Source organism: Carassius carassius, chromosome 41, assembly GCF_963082965.1.
Source record: "Carassius carassius chromosome 41, fCarCar2.1, whole genome shotgun sequence".
Taxonomy (NCBI): Eukaryota; Metazoa; Chordata; class Actinopteri; order Cypriniformes; family Cyprinidae; genus Carassius; species Carassius carassius.
In genome coordinates, this window is record NC_081795.1 from 20,796,252 (window position 1) to 20,821,786 (window position 25,535).

The 25,535-nt window shown below is 40.2% G+C and overlaps 1 protein-coding gene and 1 long non-coding RNA gene across 2 annotated transcripts in view; one reads left to right on the forward strand and one right to left on the reverse strand.

Moving 5' to 3' along the window:
* The window catches only part of LOC132122954 (capZ-interacting protein-like), a 42,772-nt gene extending 30,043 nt beyond the window's left edge, over positions 1-12,729 (reverse strand). The window contains exon 1 of the mRNA XM_059533479.1: positions 12,330-12,729. Within this exon, the coding sequence (XP_059389462.1) occupies positions 12,330-12,335 (6 nt within the window). The 5' untranslated portion in view covers positions 12,336-12,729. The remainder of the gene's footprint in view (positions 1-12,329) is intronic.
* LOC132122955 (uncharacterized) overlaps positions 1-25,535 on the forward strand; it is a 489,820-nt gene that overhangs the window by 155,268 nt on the left and 309,017 nt on the right. The window lies entirely within an intron of this gene.

Consider the following 25,535-nt stretch of genomic DNA (forward strand, 5'->3'; position numbering starts at 1 on the left):
GCTCTTGACTGAATAATTTTTAGTTTTAACAAGAACTACCCTAACCTATATTTAATTTATACAGTGAAGACTGTGCAATGCTATTTTACATTTGATTATTTGGTGTACCTGAATGTCTATAAAATTAAAATAATAATAATAATAATAATTTATATCTTTGTACTATTTATTTGTGTGTGCTATTAACATGATTTCAAACAGGGCCCATGGGTACAACCTGCACCGGGGCCCTGCAAACCCCAGCTAAGCCCCTGATTCGACCTATGATAAAACTTTGCTAGATGTTAAATTTTGTGAAGGAGGCCACTGGTAGTGGTGGATGTTTAAGATTGCTATGCATAAAAGTGACTATAAAATATGTATTTTGGTATTGGAAATGACATATTTTGAGTTTTGATATTTGGAATTGTGTTACTTTGGGCACTTTCGGCATTACTTCAACCACCAACCAACCACACCACAACCCCCTGCCCCACCCCACCCGCATCCACTGTCTTCTTTTTGGAAAAAATAAAATATGGTCACCCTAGTCATGAAAAAAATGTGTTAATCTTGCTAGAAACATACTAACTACATTCTATAACTACATTCTATACTTCTATACTATTCTATATCTTCTAACTAATACAATTCTTGAATCAAGAAGTAAAAATATCTGACAATGGGGTGAGCAAAATAATCTTATTTCAAACAGAAAATTATTTTGCTTGTTTTAAGCTTTATATATATATATTGGCTGTAAACAAGACAAAAAAAAAATCCAAGCTTGAAAAGCATTTTTGCAGTGTAAACATGCTAAAAACATGTTAAAAACATGCTAATCATGCTAGAAACTTGCAATCAAAACAAGCTTACACGTGTATAATTTAACTAACCATTCAAACTTCAAGCTTTTAAAAAGGCTTTAAACTTCTAGTCAAGGCTTTTTCAAGCCAACTTCAAAGTTCAGTCACAAACTTTATTAATCTAGCTTAATAAATACTAATTATCTGCAAATAAAGATTTTTAACTGTATCTTTAAGATTCAGATTAATGCACAAGTACTTATTATACTTTAAAGCACCACTACAAAGACGGTTTACAAAAGAACGAACAAAGTTCTTAATGAAGGTATCAGACTGTAAATCCCCTTTTACCTCCAACCAAACAATATTTTTTAAGAAAAACCACTAGTTTTCCCACAGGGCTGTACTATTTCAGCAGATGTTTCTCTCACTGGCAAGATTAGTGACCAAATCACAGTCACAAGGGGATCCAACAGCAGAGCTGACCCAGAGACAGCTGAATTTATGGCTCCAGACACATCTGTCATATAATCATCCTTTGGAATTGCATAAATTGCACAAGAGAATACCAAAAAAATAAAATAAAAAAATAAATAAAATAAAAGCCTATAGTTTTGTGAAATCTGCAGACAATGTATTACAATTTACACTGTAAACAGTCAATTATTATGATTTATTACAGCAGTACACCACTCCAGTAATTGTATTACAGTGATTTTACCACTGTTTAGCTAAGAGTTTAGCTAATTAGCATGTCCCAGTTAGCCCCTGCCCTATCTGAGTAACTTCCATTGAGATAAATATGAATGCTAATGGACATTTTTATCCAGTTATTATAGACCTGTTTGAAAAGTACTCTGTACTCTGGTTAGAAAAATCTTTGACTACCATGTAAATATAATACTATCACACCACAGTACTTTTTGTTGTGCCCCTAATCATGTGCAGTAAAATTTTATAGCTGACCTCTTGATACATTTACAATATGCCTCTATTAAAGAGAGTCTTTGAGTAAACACTATCAGTAGACACATGATGCAGTTTACTTTAATTCATGCTTTCTGGACACATGCCTCTGAGAGTTCAGCCAAGGTTCAAACCCATATGGGGTCATGAGGATATACACTATGTATGAGGCAAAAGTGGAAATACTAAACACATAAACTAAAAAACAGGGGGAAAATAACTAAGAAAAGATAATAGATATTAAAATTTCAAAAAGTTGTCATTTGGACTGATTCTCTCTCGCCGAATGGTCATGCCAGCTAAAACTCAATAAATATGCTCATATCATGACTCATTAATATGAGAACAGGGAAGTAAGTCTCCATCTTAGCCATTCCAGGAAAACATGATGTGTTTTACAAACACACAGCTTGTGTTTTTACAAAGGTTCTCTATGTAACAAAAAAAAAAAAAAAATTCACTAAAAAGCAGTGGGAGAAACAACTACCACATTATGAGGCCTGACAGGAGGAAATATTATGACAAACTAGGTGTGCACCAGGAATTAATACCAATGTTTAAAAGTTAAGCTAAATGCAGTAAGACAAGCTGTATACTAGTAAAAATAAGCTGGGCAGGATATTTATTCTTTATTATGTATCAACAACTTCAAAATTGTTTTTTGAAGGCCTTCTGCATTGTGTAGTCCTAAAAGATGACGAACTAAATTTGCAAAAATTAAAAATATATATTTCTTTCAACAAAACATATACAAAAATACTGTTGTTGTTGTTTTTTGTGTGTTTGTTTTTAAGGACATATACAAAAAAAATATGTTAAAACGCATAAGTTCCATTTCAAAACTTTGTTAGCCACAAAGCTGCCACGTTCATTAAGGTGCGGTCCCATTAGTGACACTTTAGTGAAATTTCACTGGTAAATAAGGTTCAATGAAGCACAGCTCACACAAAGGTCAACGTCAAACCAAGCAGATATCTGTTGGTTAATGCAATGAATTCATAAGCCCAACTTGAAGATGAGCAAAATCTGTGTCTGAAACTTTTTCACCCTCACTCAAAACTCCTGATCATGCAGATTCCTTACAAATTTATTATATATAACGTGTAACTGCACCTTTAAGCAGCATTCCAACTGTCATGGAAGCTTAAAGATGATCGATTTGGAACCTTCATAGACATATAAATATCAATTCCCAGGGAGATTTTTACTTTGTACTTTAAAGATTTTACATATTATTCACAATTTTGGTCTGAGCACCAAAGCAAATGTACTATTTATTCATAATTCAGAAAACTGCTACTTCTAGGCTAAAGCCGAGATCCTCTGAGGTATTATTTTGTTTAGTCAAGTACCTTCACAAAGTACCTTGACTAATAATTTTGTTGAGTGCTGTAATTATGTTCTGTTAAACAGTTCCTGGGTTATTCTGGGTGGTTGCTAGTGTGTTGCTATATGATTGCTACAGTGTTCTGGGTGACATTCAGTAATATCCACATGCAGACATTTCCACCTCTGTTAATAACAGAAAACTGTTATTAATGGCCTATATATTTAGTGTGTACAGTCTGCTTTCTTACATCTGCAAAACAAAAGGGATAATACAAAATGCATAATGTTTTGCTTAGTACTGACCAGAATTAAGATATTTCACATAAAATACATTTACATATAGAGAAAATAATAATAGAACCCCGTTCTAAAGTTTACATATGCTCGATTCTTAATGCTGTGTTGTTACCTTGGTGATCCACAGCTGTTTTTTTATTTTTATAGTTATTCATGACTCCCCATGTTTGTCATTTTAAGATCCATCTGACAACTGAGGGACTCGTGTACGAATATTACAAAAGGTTCAATCACTCACTGAAGCTCCAGAAGGGGTTGCCTTAAGAGCTGGAGGCAAAAATAAATATTGAATCTGAAGATCAGGGTAAATTGAACTTAATTTGTGGAACTTGGGATACATGTACGTATCTTCTGTTGCTTCTGGAGGGCATTAATAAATGAAAAAAAAAAGAATAATAAGAAATACAGGTGCTGGTCATATAAATAGAGTATCATCAAAAAAAAAATATTTAGCTAATTCCATTCAAAAAGTGAAACTTGTATATTATATTTATTCAATACACACAGACTGATATATTTCAAATGTTTATTTATTTCAATTTTGATGATTAGAACTGACAACTAAGGAAAATCCCAAATTCAGTATCACAGAAATTTAGAATATTGTGAAAAGGTTCAATACTGAAGACACCTGGTGCCACACTCTAATCAGCTAATTAACTCAAAACACCTGCAAAGGCCTTTAAATGGTCTCTCTGTCTAGTTCTGTAGGCTAAACAAACATGGGGAAGACTGCTGACTTGACAGTTGTCCAAAAGACGACCATTGACACCTTGCACAAGAAGGACAAGACACAAAATGTCATTGCAAAAGAGGCTGGCTTTTCACAGAGCTCTGTGTCCAAGCACATTAATAGAGAGGTGAAGGGAAGGAGGGGTGGTGTAGGGGTGGTGTAAGCGAAGAGGATAAGAAACATGCCTTTGGTGTGAGAAACCCGGGTTCGAATCCACTGTGAGACACCAATGTGTCCCTGAGCAAGACACTTAATCCCTAGTTGCTCCAGAGGCGTGCAACCTCTGACATATATAGCAACTGTCAGCTAAATGAATAAAAATGTAAAAAAAAAATGTAATGGAAGGAAAAGATGTGGTAGAAAAAAAGTGTACAAGCAATAGGGATAACTGCACCCTGGAGAGGATTGTGAAACAAAACCCTTAAAAAATGTGGGGGAGATTCACAAAGAGTGGACTGCAGCTGGAGTCAGTGCTTCAAGAACCACTATGCACAGACGTATGCAAGAAATGGGTTTTAGCTGTCGCATTCTTTGTGTCAAGCCACTCTTGAACAACAGACAGCTTCAGAAGCGTCTTGCCTGGGCCAAAGACAAAAAGGACTGGACTGCTGCTGAGTGGTCCAAAGTTCAGTTCTCTGATAAAAGTCAATTTTGCATTTCCTTTGGAAATCAGGGTCCCAGAGTCTGGAGGAAGAGAGGAGAAGCACACAATCCACATTGCTTGAGGTCCAGTGTAAAGTTTCCACAGTCAGTGATGGTTTGGGGTGCCATGTCATCTGCTGGTGTTGGTCCACAGTGTTTTCTGAGGTCCAAGGTCAATGCAGCCGTACACCAGGAAGTTTTAGAGCACTTCATGCTTCCTGCTGGTGACCAACTTTATGGAGATGCAGATTTCATTTTCCAACAGGACTTAGAAAATCTATGGGGTATTGTGAAGAGGAAGATATGATATGCCAGACCCAACAATGCCGAAGAGCTGAAGGCCACTATCAGAGCAACCTGGGCTCTCTTAACACCTGAGCAGTGCCACAGACTGATTGACTCCATGCCACACCGCATTGCTGCAGTAATTCAGGCCAAAGGAGCCCCAAATAAGTATCTCATACTTATCATGTTCATACTTTTCAGTTGGCCAAGATTTCTAAAAATCCTTTCTTTGTATTAGTCTTAAGTAATATTCAGATTTTCTGAGAAACTGAATTTGGGATTTTCCTTAGTTGTCAGTTATAATCATCAAAATTAAAATAAATAAACAGTCTGTGTGTAATGAATGAATATAATATACAAGTTTCACTTTTTGAATAGAATTAGTGAAATCAACTTTTTGATGATATTCTAATTATATGACCAGCACCTGTGTGTATATATATATATAAATGTAAGTGTGTGTATATACAGTAAACCTTTTTGAGGGACAAATGCAGAGACAAGCTCAATGCAGTTATCTATGAAATACAGAAAAAGGTGCAATTTAAATCTACCTTAATATAATGTGCATACAGCACAGTAGGGTGCAAATGAGAAGTATAAAACACAGCAGGTGCATTATTCAGAATGAGGTATTTGTAAATATATAAACATACGGTCAGTGACCATTTCAGTGCAATGGGCATGATGATGTAGAATGTGCAAAGGAATGTGCAACAATAATAACAGCTGCTGCTGTATTTATAGATTTGACCAAAGTGAATGTGTTAAGGGTCCAGGAAAGAGATATGGACACCCAGGAATTTGAAACTGGACAAACACTCTACTTCGGCCCCATCAGTGCACATGGGTGTGGTTGTGTTAGGTCTTTCCTAGTCCGCCAGGGGTCCACAATCAGTTCCTTGGTCTTCTTGGTGTTGAGTGTGAGATAACTGATGGCACACCATAATGCCAGGTGCTAGACCTCCTCCCTGTAGTTTTATCATCGCCTCTGATCAAGCCTAACACCGTGGTGTCATCTGCAAACTTGATTATCGAATTAGAGCCATGTGCAGGTATGCAGTCGTTGGTGAAAAATTAGTAAATAATTGGGCTCAGAACACCGCCCTGTGGTAAGCCAGTGCTAAAGTCTGTGACCAAGAAAGTCCAAGGTCCAGTTGCAGAGAGAGAGGCTGCAACTGTGATTCACAGTTTTATCCCGTAATTCAGGGCAGTGTGGAGAGCAAAGGCGATGACGTCCTGTTGGGTTTGTAGGGGAACCTTTGTAATAGTTGCATGTATGTCCCTCAGTTTCCCATCCAGTCATCAGAGTGAAAAGATCTATCTCAAAATAATACAGTCATTGTTGGAAAGGGTTCAAATATGCAAAAGATTGGTGGATACTGAAAGATTCTTCTGGGTGGGACCGGAAGGATTTTTCTGAAGAACAGCAGGCAGTTTAACTGTTCAGGACAAACAATGGACTCATGAACAACTATCATAAAACAAAACAAACACACACACAAAAAAACAGCTGTGGATCATCCAGGTAACAGTCACAGGTGCTGATGAAATACAAAGCGCATGTATTTGACCAAATAAGGGAACAGAAATCCATGAACGTAACAGTTCGCCCCCTCCCGGAAAGGTGCGTCCTCGCACCGCAAGAGGAATACCAGCGGAGGGAGAGTGGGGGTTCTGGAGGCGGGCGAGGAGCAGGCAAGGAGCAGGTGAAGAGGGAGCAAGGAGGATGGAACCAGGGCAGAGTGGATGGAGGGAGGAGCCAGGGAGGAGCCCGGAGCAGGAGGAGCCAGATGGTCCTCCAGAGACCAGCCAGGACGGAGATCCAAGGTTGAGTCGACGGCGGGAGGAGCCATGGTGGAGAATGAGCCGACGACACCAGGGGGCTGACAGGAGGAGACTGCACCGGTGGGTAAGGAGCCCAAGATGGAGCAGAGCAGCCGCAGAGCAAGGGTGACGTCGAAGGATCCGGAGGGCTTAGGTGGAGCAGAAGGCTCAGGCGACCAAGGCGGAGGTGGGATCCTGGAAGACTGCTGCAGAGCTGGAGTGACTGAGGATGGAGGTGGAACCAGAGGGAAAGGAGGAGCCTGACAGAGCCGGAGGGATGGAGTGACGAGGTGAAGCCAGAGGAATTGAGTCCCGAGGCGGCAGATGGTCGACGACTGACCAAGGTGGAGCCGGAGGGACGAGGGAGCCTGGTGGAGCAGGTGGGATGCCAGGCCACGGTGGAAACAAGGGAGCTAAGAGCCAAGGCGGAGCTGCTGGGTCGAAGGACCGAGGAGGAGTCCAGGGCTCGGAGGCTGGGGGTGGAGACAGGGCCTTAACACGCCAAGGCGGAGCTGGAGACTGACAGTCCAGCGGCGAACCATCGCGCCCAGATGGCGCGGACTGAGGGTGAGCTGCGGGACAGACTGGCACCAGCAGAGATGACGTTGAGGAACTGGCTGGTCTAGGAGGAGGAGAGAGAGGAAGGATGGGAGGAAACACAGGAGGATCAGGGCTGGACGGAACCAGCGGAAGTGGAGCAGAGGAACTGGCAGGTCTAGGAGGAGGTGGGAGAGGGAGGCTGGGAGGGAATACAGGAGACACAGGAAATTCAAGGCTGGGCGGAACCAGCGGAGAAACAGAAAATTCAAGGCTGGGCGGAACCAGCGGAAATGGAGCAGAGGAACTGACTGGAGGAGGTAGGAGTGGGAGACTGAGAGGGTATACAGGGGGATCAGGGCTGGACGGAACCAGCGGACAAACAGGGGATTCAGGAATTACCTCCATAGACCAGCCCATTAGATCCAATAGTTGCTCCATATCATTTCCCGAGACCGAATACAGCTCACCCTCAGTCGCGGAAGTGTGGGCAGGGCTTTCCTCCGCGCCCTCGATCTCCACTAAGACTCCCACGACGCACGGTGTTGCCGGCTCACACACCTGGTCAGTCGCGCTCTCGAGGTCGTGCTTCCTGTCCGTGAATGGCTCGGGCTCTGCGGCTGCGGTGGGCTCTGGCTCCGTGCGGCGTGATGGTGGCTGGCTGGTCTCTGGGTCGGGAGTGGGGCTGGAGATATCCTCTTCGACGGTGCAGATGGTCCATGAAGATCCATTTTTCTCCAGCACCCACTCTACGAAAGCGGCAAAATCCTCTCGGGGACCGTTCGCTGGTAGGCGTGCCTTACACCGCTCGCTCAGGCCGGTGAAGAAGAAGTTAGAGAGCGAGCGGTCGGGGAAGTGGATAAGGCACGCCAGATCTAGAAAGTTCCTGGTATGGTCCTCCAGCGAACGGTCCAGTTGCTCCAGGCATAGGAGACGGACTGCTGGAATGGCCATTGCGGGAGAGGGAGGAAAATAAAAAATCAAAAGAAAGAAAAAACGCAGCTAAATAAACTATTTTGGTCCATGATTCTGTTACAAGTGGGGTGTGTATGCTAAATGAAAGACAAAGAGCTTGAGGAGGATCGGGATCAAACGAGGAGTTTACTGACAAGAGAAGGAGAATACAGACAATGTACTACACTCACAATACAATATCTCGTTAACATACAAATAACAGCTTTAACATAGACATATACAATCACGGACGAGGAAGAACTGAACAGAGCGAGTATTTAAACACACAGGAGGTAATGAGGGAACTGGAATAATCAATTAACCAAAACAAGAAAAGGAAGGTGACCAAATAAGGGAACAGAAATCCATGAACGTAACACATATGAAGTGATTTCAAGTTTTCCTTTCTCTATGGAGTGATACAAGCTCTTTGTGCATTAAAGAATATCTGTAAAGTTGCAAAGACCAAAGTCTCAAGCCCAAAGAGAAATTATTATATCCATAAATGGCTCGTTCTAACACGCCTGTCTACGTCATGATGAGGGAAGATTTGCATAATGCTGCCCAAATGTTCACGCAAAGAAAGAAGTTGTAACTTTGATTCTCGCTGTTGCTACCGGCGCCAAAAATATTTAGTTTGGCCTTCCAAAAAGAGGACACAACTAGAAATCAGTGGTTAAGTTGTATTTACTGTTTCAGAACAGTTTAACCCAAATATTTAGTGTGCAGCACATTTTATGGAGGACTGTTTCCTGATCCTGGGAAGGAAGACTACAATGCCTGCTGTTCTGACTCACAGACTGCAAGTACGTTTACATATGTAAAGGATTTGCCACTGATGATTCAAATGCTAGTTTTGAGCAGTGTAGAGCAGTGGTTCTCAGTTCCAGTCCTCGTAAAACCCCTGCTCTGCACGTTTCTCTTATCGCTTCAGACGTTTTTTCTATTCGAACGTAAGTGCCCTGCTAAGGATATTCTCGCATGATTTCAGTTCGAAGCTATCATATATGTTCCATTCAAAGTGCACTGAAATGTACGAGACATGAATTTAAATTTTATTTATTTACAGAGGTATATGATGTCACACTTGTCCATGTGTGAAAATGTTGCACAGCGCAAATTTGTGAATGAATGTTCCTGAAAGTGAAGTAAACTCAAACAGATTTCCCATTTCTCCTGCTCAGGCTCAGGAAGAGCTTCTTCCCCGAGGCTGTGACACTTCTGAACACCACACCACCAATCTAACCTGCATCTGCTCTTTTACTGCACTGGTCACAGTACTTTACACACATGCATTTGCACTAATCATATTTTGCACAGACTGCACACTGTTCTAGCTATTACTGTAAACTGTCTAAAGCTGTTACTGTACAAAGCACAGTAAACTATTTCTATAAAAACATCATTGCACTACTGTTATTCTGTATATACTGTAATACATTGTTTAACAATACTTTTACACACTCATCCAACTGTATTTATTATCACTGTTCTCACATTGCTACTGTTCATAATGTATATATAATCCTACATTGCTCTGTTCATAATGTACATACAATCCCTACATTTGCATTCCTATTTATATTCTGTACATACTCTGCTCAATACTGTATATAGCAACTCCACTGTACATTCTGTACATCATAGCTTCACTTACTCTGCACTTTTATGTATATAAAACACTATATTCTTGCACTTCTGGTTAGATGCTAACTGTATTTCATTAGCTCTGTACTTGTACTCTGCATAATGATAATAAAATTGAATCTAATCTAATCTAATCTCAGGGAGTAGGGGGCAATGAACAATGTGTAGGGACCATGTCAACATGGAACATCGTTCATGCATGGAGCTCACTTCTAATGAGCTGATTATCCGAATCAGGTGTGTTAACAAAGAAATACATGCAAAATATGCAGAGCTGGGGGAGGGGTGGTGCAAGGACTGGAATTGAGAACCGCTGGTGTAGAATAGCGCTTGTTGTTTGTTGTTTCTCCAATCGCAAATGCATACATTGTTTGTTTACTTGGCATGATGCAACACAACGTGTAAAAACATAGTATTAGTCATTATAACCTGTAAATATGTCCCCACTGGATGCAGCAAATGGCTCGTTGGTTATTTGGTTTTATTGTTTTTGTCTTGTGGCACTGGTGTTCAAACCGGGAAATAGCATCACAGTTTAGTGAAGGGCGTAAAATTTCTGTCACACACTTGAGGCATTCGGCTTATTACAACACACTGGATAGCTGGCCAATCAGAGCACACCTCGCTTTTCAGCCCGATGAGCTTTGTAAAAAAACTACGCATTTCAGAAAAGCGGGGCATAGAGGATAAACAATATGTACAGTATGTGGAAAATAATGTGTTTTTTTAACCTTAAACTGTATAAACACATTTCATTACACAAAATACACAAAATAATGTTATTTTTAGCAACATCATATGACCCCTTTACGAATCAAGCATATGTAAGCGTTTGAACTGATTTTTTTAAAGAAATTTTATAATTTTTTTATTTATTTACAAATTCAACTATTAATTTCTCTTGTGGACTATTGTATACTGTATGTCTGTCTGTGTGTCTGTATGTGTGTGTGTGTGTGTGTGTGTGTGTAAAATGATTTATGAATTAGTAGAAAAAATACATTATATAATATATTTTATGAATTACTAACAAAATAATGCAAAACAAATATTTATTTCACACTCACTTAATTTCTCTCTCTTTCCAATAACTGGAATTAACAAAATGTGTAAGAAATTGGTTCTACACACAAGATCATTTTAACAATTAAAAAAAGACAAATATCTTGAAACATCTGAACAAGATCTTGAGGTGTGGTAAGTATGGTATAATCAGAATAAATGACTCCATTCTGTTGAATTACTGAAACTGCCTGCCTGTATTCCTTAAATATATAAAGTATATATGTCATGTTCATGTATTTGTCCACAAAACTTTCAGTCCTTTAAATAAAAGCAAAAGTCATTAGATAAGGTTTTTATTATCATGATGAGAAATCTATATTCAGATTTGTGTTTTTGTGTACAAACTTTTAACTGCAGACATTCTGTGGAAAAGCATACCTCTGCCTTAAGATAAACACAGAGGAAAGAGTTGAATGCTCACTGATTACACTTGCAGAAGTAACAACCCAACCACGACATGCCACGTGAGGACCTTTAATGCTTATGGTTAAGAGAGAGAAAAAAAATCTAAGCTCTTACTTTACCAACAGAGGAAGATTTTCTGCAGACGGCTCTTCCTGTCTCACTTTAAAACTTACATTTTGGGTAAACAGTCTGAGTAATGATTTTCCCAGCACATGTCTGTTATAGTGTATCTGCAGTAGCTTACTTCAGCCACTGTGGACTAATTGTGATTTATGGAGCAGATATTTTGGAGGACATATGGGTCACAGTTAAATGATTATAGTTGCAGGGCTGACCAAAAGACACTTTCTAAACACCATATAGCCTGTTGTCATGGTCTCATAAATTTCTCAAAAAGCACCAACCCTTAAACTATCCAGAACTAAACAGTAAAGGCTACACTAAATAATTAAATTACATTTACACGTATTGAAACAAGGCTTAATAGGTCATTAAAGCACACAAATGCAATTTGAGTAGTCATGATAATAAATATTATATTTTACTACTATTTTCCAACTCTAGACATATACGTTATTGTTGTTATTTATAGTAGTTTATTACTATTTCCTGTTATTTACTGTTATGTATGTTACAAAGTTATTATAAACTATTACCTAAGTATTAACACGTGAGTCACTGGATTTAAATTTCTCACTTATCAGGTCCATTGAAGTCCCATTTACATGAATTCATATACGCTATTAAAATAAATGTCTTGTGCAGTTTTTTTCATTCAATACGCAGTCGAATCTGAAAAGATTTTTATTGAAGGACCATGAAGCTAAAATGAATACATACATAAAACGAGATCATACCTCCATCCTCAAGCACGTTTATCCGCGTTGATCTTCTGTAGCCAAGCGGAGGACCGAGATGCGTCTCTCTGTCCTCCAGTCTTACAGCAGCTTCACTACACTTTCCGCTTCTTTAGTCAGTATCCCAGATCTGCAAACACTTCAAAACACAAAACGACAAAGGAAGAGAAACTGTGGGGTGCTGAGAGGGCAAGTAAGCTGCGCAACACTGTGTCCAACTGCCTCTGATCACCCTAATCGCAGTAATGAACTATTATGACAAAAAAGACCGGCTGTGTCACAAACATACTGCCATATGCGCGATATCGCATAAAATACTGCAAGGAAGATGTAGATAAAATTTGAAAATGTGTATGAAAACGTAGAGAGCGGTACTAACAAATTTAGCTTTCTAAGTGTGTAAATCCAATTGAGATCTATAAATTGAAATATTTAATCAACAAAACACTATTATTAATATATATAAAATAATGCCTTTTTAATAACTAAAAATAAACTAATTTAGGAGTTTGATGATGAACACACTGCAAAACACAGCTATAAAGCATAGTCTAAAACTATTTTGACAAACAGATGAAAAACAGATTCAGACATTCAACAAAACAAAGCCTTATAAGACATTTATACAGACATACACATATAACAGACATAATATACATGTTCAAATTTGACTAACATTGTGACCTTAATTGCAAATATATATATATATATATATATATATATATATATATATATATATATATATATATATATATATATATATATATATATATATATATATATATATCAAGTAATCAAAAATCCCCCAAAACTGAAACTGATTTTTATGTTACAAAATGAAAGTGACATAACGTGTAGCCAAGTATGGTGTCCCATATTCAGAATTTGTGCTCTGCATTTAACCCATCTGTGGACACACACACAGCAGTGAGTAGTGAACATACACACCTTGAACACACACCAGGAACAGTGGGCAGCCATCTCATGTGCTGTGGTGCCTGGGGAGCTGTTGGGGGTTCGAAGCACTGATCAGACAACTGGATTGCTCATGACATCACGAAAGTGAAGCCGCCGCGTCGCCATAATGGTAATTTCTAGACTTCCCATCCATTGAATTAATATGAAATCGTACAAACTTAATGAGAAGATACATCACCTAACAAGTAAGCATTTTTCAATCTGAAGTATATGCAGTATGTACATTCTCACAACACAAACACCCTAGGCATGTTATTTTTGTAATGTTTTGAATTTCCCCTACTTATTAAACAGCAACGTTCATTACAGTAGCAAACATCATGAACATGATAAACATCAGATGGACATGACCTCAACATATATAACAAATGACAAGTGCTCATTCTGAAATCTGAAGAAAGAATTATGCTTTGTATATACTGTACTGTATAGCTTTATTCGCTTATTCATTGTAAATATAATTTTTGTTAAAGTGTTTTTATTCGTACAGTAGGCACTAACTGCAAATGTTTCAACAATGATTTCGTTAACAGCATTCATTTTGAAGCAGGTAATGATTTAAATGGTGGTTAAATTATTATTAATTTAAAATAAACATTTTAAATGGAAACAGTAAACATATTTGCGCAATCTTAGAGACTGAAATAGATGTTGCTCAATCAGGACATAAAAAATATACATATAATTTATTCAGAGAAATAACTGATTACATACAGTACGGACATGAAGCTTTATATCAAGATGGTAAGTTAAGCTTTTCATTTCAGTATAGAGAAATATAGTAACATAGGCTGTATTGTTCATTGTATATTCAAATCAATTTCTGATATAAATAGGTTCATATTGAATAATTTCTGAATAATTACGCACATAAAGAAATTGGCTATATTTTATGTTGGATAAGTTACCTGTGTCGGCAGTGCGCAGCAGACACACCCACCACATCATGTACCATGAAGATATTTTGTAAATTTCTTACTGTAAATATATCAAAACTTATTTTTTGATTAGTAATATGCATTGCTAAGAACTTCATTTGGACAACTTTAAAGGCGATCTTGGTGAATATACATATACAAAAAGTGATATGTAATATTAAAAAGTTGTAACGGTAAGGAGGATGAGGAAGCAATTGCAAGTAATAATAGTGTATTTTAATGAGAGGCACACAAGTGAACATTGGTGAACAGCAGAACTAACGGGATGAAGATAGATGATTTCACAAGTGTCCAGGAGGTGGTGATGAGATGAGGCAGCAGGAGAGCGTGATGCAGGAACTGAGATGAGCGATCCGATGTTGAGTGGAGTGGATGGGTTTCCAGAGGGGTGAGGATCCAACGAGGAGACGAGACAGGAACAAATGGGAACGAGAAACCAGGCAGACAACATGGAGCTTCAAACAATGATCTGACAAACACAAGTCGAAAGACAGGGCAATAAATATGGAGCAGGTAATGAGTGGCAGCTGTGGCTGATGAACAATTAATGGAGATGCCCACATGAAATGATCAGTGCTGACGAGAGACACACAAAACTCCACCCACATAATGATTAACAGAGACGACGGTTTTACCAACTGTGACAGTACCCTCCCCTCTAGGAAAGCCTCCTGGCGCTCCCTGACGATCCTACCTGTCGATTGTATTCATCCTCTCCTCAGGACCATAACCTTCCCAGTCCACCAAGTACTGGAATCCTCCTCCCCTCCGTCTTGAGTCCAGAATGCGATTTACCGAATAGGTAGGTTCCCCATCTACGAGTCGCGGCGGGGGAGGATCCGGGGTAGGCAGATTAATATGGGAGTAAAACACGGGTTTAATTTTGGAAACATGGATGGTGGGATGATTCCTCCTGTAAGCCGGAGAAAGTTTGAGGCGGACCGTCACCGTATTAATAATTTTGGTGACAGGGAACAGGCCAATAAATTTAGGAGCTAACTTGTTAGAAACCTAGCGAAGCAGAATGTTGTTGCTAGAAAGCCACACTTTTTGACCCACGATATATATGGGAGGCTTTGACCGGTGGCGATCGACCTTAGCATTAGTGCGCGCCCTCACCTGGAGCAGAGTCTCACGGGCTCTGGTACATGTGCGGTGGCACCTCTGGACAAAAGCATGAGCAGAGGGGACAGCCACTTCAAATTCCAGACTAGGAAAAACTGGTGGCTGGTAACCTATACTGCACTCAAACGGAGAGAGGCCCGTGGATGACACTGGTTATGAGTTATGTGCGTACTCAACCATAGAGAGTCATTGGCTCCAGGATGAAGGATTCTTGGAGACCAAACATCGCAACATTCTCTCCAAATCTTGGTTGGCACGCTCGGACTGACTTGCTCTGGGGATAATAACCCAAAGACAGGCTAACTGTAGCTCCCAATAATTTACTAAATTCTTGCCAAAATTTAGACACAAACTGGTAACTCATGTCAGAGACCACATCCATCGGGAGGCCATGTAACCAAAAGACGTGATCAATTACAGTAACCGCTGTCTCCTTGGCTGAAGGTAATTTGGGCAAGGGAATGAAATGTGCCGCCTTCGAGAAACAGTCCACTACGGTCAAAACAACCATCATGCCTTTAGAGGGCGGGAGGGTGGTAAAAAACGATGTGGGACCAATGTCTCGAAGGGACAGACAGCGGTTGGAGTAACCCATATGGAGGTCGGTTAGACGTCTTACCACTGGCACAAACCGAGCAGGCCAAAACAAAACAGTGAATGTCGCAAACAATAATTGGCCACCAAAATCGTTGCTTTACTAAGCATCTAGTATGGCTTACTCCTGGATGACATTGGAAGCGACATTGGAGCAATGACCCCACTGAATAACGTCGGACCGCAATCCCTCCGGAACAAACAACCGATTTGGTGGAAAACCTGGGCAGAGGCTTTACCCCTTCTAAGGCCGTTTTCAAAAATGCGTGACAAAGAATCGGGTTTGATGTTCTTGGAACCCGGGCGGTACGATACAGAAAAGTCCAAATGTATGAGAAAAAGTGCCCACCGAGCATGCCTGGAGTTGAGTTTTTTGGCAGTTCTAATATATTCTAAATTCTTGTGGTCGGTCCAGACAATAAAAGTTACCCCCGACCCTTCCAACCAATGATGCCACTCCTCCAACGCTAACTTGACGGCCAACAACTCTCTGTTATCAATGTAATAGTTACATTAGGCGGGAGATAAATGATGGAACAAAAATGAGCAAGGGTGCATCTTGTCATCTGAGGAAGCGCATTGGGAAAGCACTGCACCTACTCCCACCTCTGACGCGTTGACCTCCACCTCGAACTGACGTGTGGGATCAGGGGCGACTAAGATGTGAGCAGAAATGAAGTGACTTTTGAGGTTGGTAAATACAGCTTCGAACCCCAGAAACTGCTGTAGGGCCTTAGGGGTATCTGGACTTTGCCAATCTATCACAGCTTTAACTTTGTCAGGATCCATACGTATTCCCTCAGACGAGATGATGTAACGTAGGAAAGAAACAGACAGTGCATGAAACATGCATTTTTCCGCCTTGACAAAAAGCCCATTCTCCAGCAACCTCTGGAGTACTCGCCTTACGTGTTGCACGTGTTCCTGGAGAGACAAAAAATCTATATGTCATCTAGGTAAAACATGTATGAACTGATCTACCATGTCTCTCAACACGTCATTAACGAGGGCTTGAAAAACTGCTGGAGAGTTGGAAAGCCTGAATGGCATAACCAAATATTCAAAGTACCCTCTGGGGGTGTTAAAAGCGGTTTTCCATTCATCCCCCTTCCTGATGCGGACCAAATGATAAGCGTTACGTAAATCCAGTTTTGTGAAGATGGACGCTCCCTGTAACCTCTCGAAGGCTGAAGACATCAACGGCAATGGATAAGTATTCTTCACTGTGATGTTGTTCAGCTCTCAGTAATCATAACAAGGTTGCAGAGAACCATCCTTCTTAACAACAAAAAAGAATCCCGCCCCCACTGGAGAAGAGGAAGGGCGGATGAACCCCATTGCTAGAGAATCAGAAATATATTTCTCCATGGCCTCTCTCTCAGGAATAGAAAGAGAGTAAAGTTTGCCTTTAGACGGGGACTTACCTGGTACTAACTCTGTGGCACAGTCATATGGATGATGCAGAGGAAGAGAAGCAGCGCGGGACTTACTGAACACCTCCTTCAGTTCCAGATACTCTGCTGGCACATTTGACCAAACTGCTGCCTCCTCCTGAAAAACAGAACCAGACACAGAAGAACAAGCAGACACCAGACAGGACTCGTGACAACGTTCGCTCCACATGGTGATGGAGTTGGAACCCCACTCCACTCGTGGATTGTGCTTAACAAGCCAGGGGTGACCTAGGACAATGGGTGCTACGGGGGAGTCCAGGAGGAGGAAGGGAATAGTTTCAACGTGATTTCATTGATCAGAGTTATGGGTCCAGTAGTGAGGGTGATGTTGGGGAGTTCTTGGCCGTTGACTGCCCTGACGGAGATCTGGTGTGAGAGGGAAGTGATGGGGAGTTTCAACAGTCATGCGAGATGTGTGTCGATGAAATTACCCTCAGCACTGGAATCCAGGAGAGCTTGACAGTAGTGAGTGTTGTGGCTGTTGGCCCATCTAAGTTTCACTGGAAGGAGAGTGGATGATGAGGACTTCCCGGCGGAAGTCTGCTCTTTTACCGGGCAGGAGAGTAGAAAATGTCCAGAGCCACCGCAATATAGGCAGAGTCCTTGGGACCTCTGCCTCTCTATTTCCTCCCGGGACAGCTGAGCTCTACCCACCTGAATGGACTCGTGATCAAGGATGGGGCCGGCTGTGTTCTCTCTGCTCGGGTTGCCAATCTCAGGGTTGCCGGGGAAGCGTGTAGAACAAGCGTGCTGTCCCAGTCATTAAATGCGGGCATCCACCCGAAGCGCCAAGTCAATCAGCCCATTGAGTGTTGATTGCAACTCAAGCAAATAGATCTCCTTATGAACATGGTCAGCCAGCCCATTCAGGAACATATCCCACTGCGCCTCCTCGTTCCACTTGCATTCGGCGGCCAAGGTACAAAACTCAATGGAGTAGTCCGCAACGGAACGGTCCCCCTGTTTGAGATCTGTGAGTCTTCTGGCAGCCTCCTTGCCGGCTACTGCACTGTCAAATACTCTTTTCATCTTGGCCGCGAGAGTGTGGAACGAGGCGCAGCATGAATCTCGGTTCTCCCACACGGCCGTTCCCCACAAGGTATGTATTTTAATGAGAGGCACACAAGTGAACAGTGGTGAAAAGCAGAACAAACGGGATGAAGATAGATGATGTCACAGGTGTCCAGGAGGAGGTGATGAGATGAGTGAGCAGGATAGCATGACGCAGGAACTGAGATGAGCGATCCGATGTTGAGTGGAGTGGATGGGGTTCCAGAGGGGTGAGGATACAACGAGGAGACGAGACAGAAAGAAACGGGAACGAGAAACCAGGCAGACAACATTGAGCTTCAAACAACGATCTGACAAACACAAGACGAAAGACAGGGTCAATAAATATGGAGGAGGTAATGAGTGGCAGCTGTGGCTGATGAACAATTAACTGAGGCGCCCACATGAAACGATCAGTGCTGATGAAAGACAAACACAACACCCAACCCACATAGTGATTAACAGAGATGACGGTTTTACCAACCGTGACAAGAGTATATGTAGTACAATTTGTAGTAAAGTGAATAATGTAATAAAATAGCGAGTACAATAACATAAGTGATATCATAGATTTATAATGGCAACAATTACAGTATATGTATAATACCATATTAAATGAATGAAAGATGAATAATAGCAAGTAGAACATATAATATCACAGGTGGAATAATGCAGAATAGACAATAATGAATTAATAAATGAATAGTTAATTATAGTAAATTAAATAATAGTGAAAAGTACAGTTTTATAATAGTATTTGTGTAATAGTTATTAAGCAAAGACACAACTAAAGACTAGCAAAAAATTATAGTTGTCAATTCAAAATTGTATTTTTTTAGATTCATCTAGATTAAAATGGCTCATTTGAATTCTGCCAAAAGCATTCAGAATATGTGTGCTACGCAAATAAAATAATGACTAAAAATAAGTCTTTGAGAATGGGTTTCTCAAGCCAGGTGGTGCATTAGACCAGGGGCTCATCTCCTGTTTCCAAAATGCATCACAAACTGCTTGAGAAAGCGGTAAACGAATTCCACATTGCACAAGGTGCAAACAACCTTACGCCTGTTTCACACATAATCCGTCTGCAGTGCGTATGCGTTTCGTATTTTTTTACGCACCCATGTGACCGGATTCCAGCATTCACACGGTTGCGGTCCGTCGGTGCATTCCAGGAGCGTGGCGTCTGCAGCAGTGCAACGATTGTTCACGTACCGAGTAGCGGACTGCAAACGCGTCATGTGTGAAAGCACAATGAGTATGAGTCTGTGCTGCTTCTGCGCCACATATGTAATGCACACAGACTACATACGCACTGCAGATGGATTATGTGTGAAACAGGCATGAGTCTTGTCGAGGTTTCCATTGGGAAGCTTCTTTAAAAAAAGAAAAAAAAAATCCCTGAAGCAAACCCGGCGGCATCTTAGCTGCATCCATGTTAGCACATCACATTTGATGTGCTAATTTCACAGTAGGCATACATACAGGTTTAAAGACTCGTTCTCGCCCCCTACAGATTCGGCTAGGTTTACATCCGCGCTAAAATAGCAGGGTGAAAGTCATCACATATATTTTTTTTATCGCCCGATAAGAGTCTCACGTTAATGCAGCACGTTAACGCCGATAACGGCCCACCACTAATATATATAAATATTCGGAATCAATCTACATCTCAATGACATTTTATTTCAGTTTTCAGTTCTAACTTTCCCTGGGAATAGAGTGGTTTAGTTGTGATGTCAAAACCTGACTAATAAACACTAATTCTCCACTGCGTCCCTCAAGCTTTACCTATATTTTATATTGGGGTTTTCAAATTAATGAGTAAAATACGGTCTGTTGTAAACAACTTGACAAATCTTGAAATTCAGCTATACAAGGCAAATTACACATACCAATGCAGAAAGCACACATTTTGAAAAGGTTGTTTATTTTTCAATACATGTTACTACATAGGAATGTTTGGGGTGTGAGTGTGTGCAGTTTACTTTTTACAATAAAATGTCAAAGTATATTTATGTTTAACACAGACCAAAATATGACAAGCACAAATATTGCCCCACAATAGAAAAAATCATTTCTGACCCTGGCAGAGACTGAGAGACAGAGGGAGCGAGAGAACGGACATGGTTTGAATATGACAGTGTGATCAGGGTCATTATTGCCATTCATTCCAGGATGTTCTGAGCTTTAATTAATACAAATACAACATAAGGCTATGGAGGTATACTCTCTTGGAAATGCAGGCTTTCTTCAGCTTTCCTCGAGGCTTGTGTTGTCTTGTTTGAAAATTGGCTAAAAATGAATATATATATATATATATATATATATATATATATATATATATAGTTTTATAATAAGCTATCAAATCCATATAATCTTACTCTTACTCTACAAAATAAACTTCTTTGTAAATGAGTAGTGAAAATAAAAAGATGCTTTAGCTCCATCCTTAATCTTGACAGTCTGACATTGTCTTGTCAAACTGATCACTACAAATTTACTTAATATAATAATTAATATAAACTTCAATATAAGTTAAAACTTAATAAGAATTCATTTAAACTTTCATTTCTTATAAAGTCTCAGCTTTCACAGCTAACTAGCGATATCACTAGCTATCTATTGTCTGACACTGGTGGCTAATTAAATTGCCAACATAATGTTAAACGTATCCAGACCAGATGGTGGATCAGCACCTAGAAAGGACCTCTACATCCCTGAAAGACAGCGGAGACCAGGACAACTAGAGCCCCAGATACAGATCCCCTGTAAAGACCTTGTCTCAGAGGAGCACCAGGACAAGACCACAGGAAACAGATGATTCTTCTGCACAATCTGACTTTGCTGCAGCCTGGAATTGAACTACTGGTTTCATCTGGTCAGAGGAGAACTGGCCCCCCAACTGAGCCTGGTTTCTCCCAAGGTTTTTTTCTCCATTCTGTCACCGATGGAGTTTCGGTTCCTTGCCGCTGTCACCTCTGGCTTGCTTAGTTGGGGTCACTTCATCTACAGCAATATCGTTGACTTGATTGCAAATAAATGCACAGACACTATTTAACTGAACAGAGATGACATAACTGAATCCAATGATGAACTGCCTTTAACTATCATTTTGCATTATTGACACACTAATGAATGTTGTTCAGTTGCTTTGACGCAATGTATTTTGTTTAAAGCGCTATATAAATAAAGGTGACTTGACTTGACTTGACTTAAAAATGACCAAAAAGCAAAGTCAAGTCACCTTTGTTTATATAGTGCTTTTATACATACAGATTGTCAAAGTAACTGTGCAGCATTAATTAGGAAAATATTGTGTCAATAATGCAAAATGACAATAGTAAGCACTCATTTTTCAGTTAAAGGGAGTTCATTATTGAATTCAGTGATGTCATCATTCAGTTCAGTTCAGTTTAAATATTATCTGTGCAATCAAGTCAACGATATCGCTGGAAATGAGACGAAAGTGGCAAGGAACCAAAACTCTACTTGTGACAGAATGGCGAAAAAACGTCTCAGGTTATGAATGTAACCATGGTTCCCCTGAGTGGGGAACGAGACACTGCACCCTCTAGGGGTCACTATGGGGAACACCTCATCGTGACCCGTGTCTGAAGCATACATTGAAAAAACACCAACAAGTTGGCCGGCAACAGCCTCTGATGTCACTGCCGGCGTGACTATAAACCTGGCACCGAGTAACATATCATTCACTTCTTCGTTTGAAGCTTGTGTCCAAAGCATGGCAGGGAACTAGAGGACGCAGTGTCTCGTTCCCTACTCAGTAGAGCTGAAGGTTTGGAATCAGGAAAGACTCCTTTAAAGGGATACGGCCTAAGATGAACATTTACCATAGCATAGATTTTCAAATATTTTCTAATGAGGGGCTCTAATAAAGTCCCTCTGTAAACCATTCAGACAGATCTACCTGAAATTCTCACGAGCTCATTCGCCTCCATGCCTCAGCAGTGGACGGGTCCTGAACCGCGGGAAGCAGATGGCTGCCTTTTTTCCTTTTTTTCCTCTGAAAGAGAGACGAATGAGTGCAGAGCTTTTCTTTTTCATTGAAAAAACTGCTCACAATGCATGCAAATTGTCTCCTCAAAGACATTGCGTGCGTGCTCTTCACCCAAACAAATGACAGAAAGATCGTGTGTGACATCGGGTGTAAAATAATGCCGACACGGATGCACACATTGTCTAAACGCTTGCTAGTAGTCGCCATGATAGACAGAGAAAGATCGCTCTTTCCAGTTCTTTCAAATGCACGCTTCAAACAGAACAGTCAGTGAAGACGAAGAAGTGAATGCGTGTTCTCACGGTGCCTGTTTATAGTCGCGCCGTTAGTGACGTCAGAGACTGTCGCCGGCCAGCTCATTGGTGTTTTTTCAATGTATGCTTCAGATACGGGTCACGACAAGTTGTTCCCCATAGTGACCCCTAGAGGACGCAGTTAGAAGTTCCCTTGAAAGGGAACCTTGGGATAAATCAGGCTCAGTCGGGGGGCCAGTTGTCTTCTGGCCAGATGAAACCAGCAGTTAAATTCCAGGCTGCAGCAAAGTCATATTGTACAGAGGACTCAACTGGTTGCTGTGGTCTTATCCTGATGGCCATCTAGGAGACAAGGTCTTTACAGGGTACAGAGAAACTAGAAACAACTGTACTGTGGGACGGTCTGTAGATCCCCAAGCTGCCAACGAGTCAGGTATGTTTTCTTCTGTCCTGATATGAGAGTTATGTAGAGTTGCCTGGAGCAATATGACGGCAACGTTGATGTAAGGTCGAGCTGTCAATGAGGCGTCTAGGTATTTATTATGTCTATGAGCAACATAGCTTGTCATAAGTAATATATTAGCCTATTTTTCATCTATATGTCATGGCCACACAATGTTAAGTTGTGGCCTCAAGATATTATATTAGGGGAACCACAGATATGAATACACGTCACATTTGATAGCTCCCAACACATTCTTTGAATGGTCAATGTGTCTTCACAGTCAAAATCAATGAGTTTTCTAAGATCCAACAACATTTTTTTATAGCGAATAATTGCTTGACTTTTCATAATGCGCAAAATTCATTAATGAATTCAAAAGTTGCACACTTTTATTTTAAATTGTATTTTGTTGCACCGCGTCACTCGCATCCTGTGTACTGTAGACACGGTGTTAGGCCCACCCCAAATGCTCTCATTGGTTGAGACGCATGATGATGCCCATCCCAAACCAGCACTGATCAACATCCCACCCCTCCTGTGACCCATGGTTTGTTAATTAATAATAATTAACTGTGTTAATGCGTGAGAAAAATAATTGTCTGTGTTAATTATTTAATGCTGCGTTAATTTAATAATAATGGGTTAACTTGCCAAGCCCTAATTGATATATATGGAGAGAGAGAGAGAGAGAGAGAGAAAGAGAGAGAGAGAGAGATATTTCAAATACCAAATATGTAATTATTTGCATGCATTTTGTTCTATTCAGTATGTAAGGGTGAATGTTGGTTTTGTATATATTGAATTCAAATTTTCCAAACAGACTTTTTAAGGTGTGTTCAAATGTTATACTAAAGTTGTATTTCTGCAACATACAGTAGATGTTTATTTTATTTTATTTATTTATTAATGCCATAGCTTACATTCTATCTTCAATTCTGACACCATCAACACTATAACCTGCACACTTTAAAATGTGGTATATAACTGTAAATATACCTATGGAAAAGGGAAGTTGGCATTTAAGATGATAACTTGTATCATGTTTATTTTCTGCACTTCGTCATCAGAGTAAGGAAGCAGTGAGGGCAGTTCATATGTCAAGCATGTGACAGGAATATGAAGAGGCTCTATGTACAAGAGAGAAACCAACAAAGCAAAGCAAGAAAAAGAAAATTGCAGATTAATAATCAACTTGACTTGTAATGACAGTGGTGCTGTCCCAATAAGCTGACCATTTTGTACATTAAACAAAAAAAAAATGTATTGTTTTCTATGGAATGATATTGCGGACTTTATTCAAAAGGAATTGCAAATTGTATTTGCAATTGCGTTTTAAATTTTTGGACGCATAAAATGTGACATAATCCAAACGCAAATGCAAATCGCACATTACCGTTTTCATTTTCGTTTAAGCGAACGCACAGTGTCTGCCAAATTTTAAATGGAAATGCAAAGTCCGTTGGCAATTGTGTTTCCCATATCTTACAAGCTATGAGCCTGTCATATTTAAATAGCAATATTAATTACCACATTTGCCTTTTCACTCTCTCTGCACTGTGCATGTAAACTGCCAAAACTCAAATGGAATCGCAAATTCTTTTGCATTTGAATTTCCAATGTCTACACTGAAACCTGTCAATCAAGTTAAAGGGGCGGGGCCATTTTATTGGGCGTGTTTGCATTGGGAAGTGATGTCACTCACAGTCGACGGTAATAAAAGAGGCAATTGATATAATATTTAGTTTCATTTGTAATGACTGTATATATACACATTTCCCTGAACTAAGTACATTTCTGCTGCTATTATTATGTTTAAATGAAAAATGAAAGGAGGCAGTGGTATTTCATATCCTTTTTCATTTTATTGTAAATATACAGTGAAGAAAAAATTGCAGTAGTCAAGGCGAGCTGACATGTTATCAAGTACGCTGCTGTTTTCAGAATTACCGGACCTGCGTCCTCGCAGACATCACACTCCCGAGTCGAATGCACAAAGTCTGAACTACTGAGGATGCAAGTCCAAAATCAGCGTACTTTGTATTGAGAAACGCGCGCAGACCTACGTCACCAGTCTATTTGCCTAATCTTCCCGGTGTTACGGTTTAACTGGTTACTGTGTTATCTGGTGACCAACTTTCTGGTTCTGGTCTCCGCTGCAGATGTGCTGGAATGACGGCAGCAGACTCGGCGATTCTGAAAGCACAAACTGACGTGATATTAAGTGTTAATAAACGCAGACTTGCTGATTGCATGATTCAGATATTCTTGTTATTGATTACAAGTTATTAGTATGATCGCCCGTTTGGCGGCTGAAGTTAGTAGGATAAACAAAAAAATAAAGAACGTC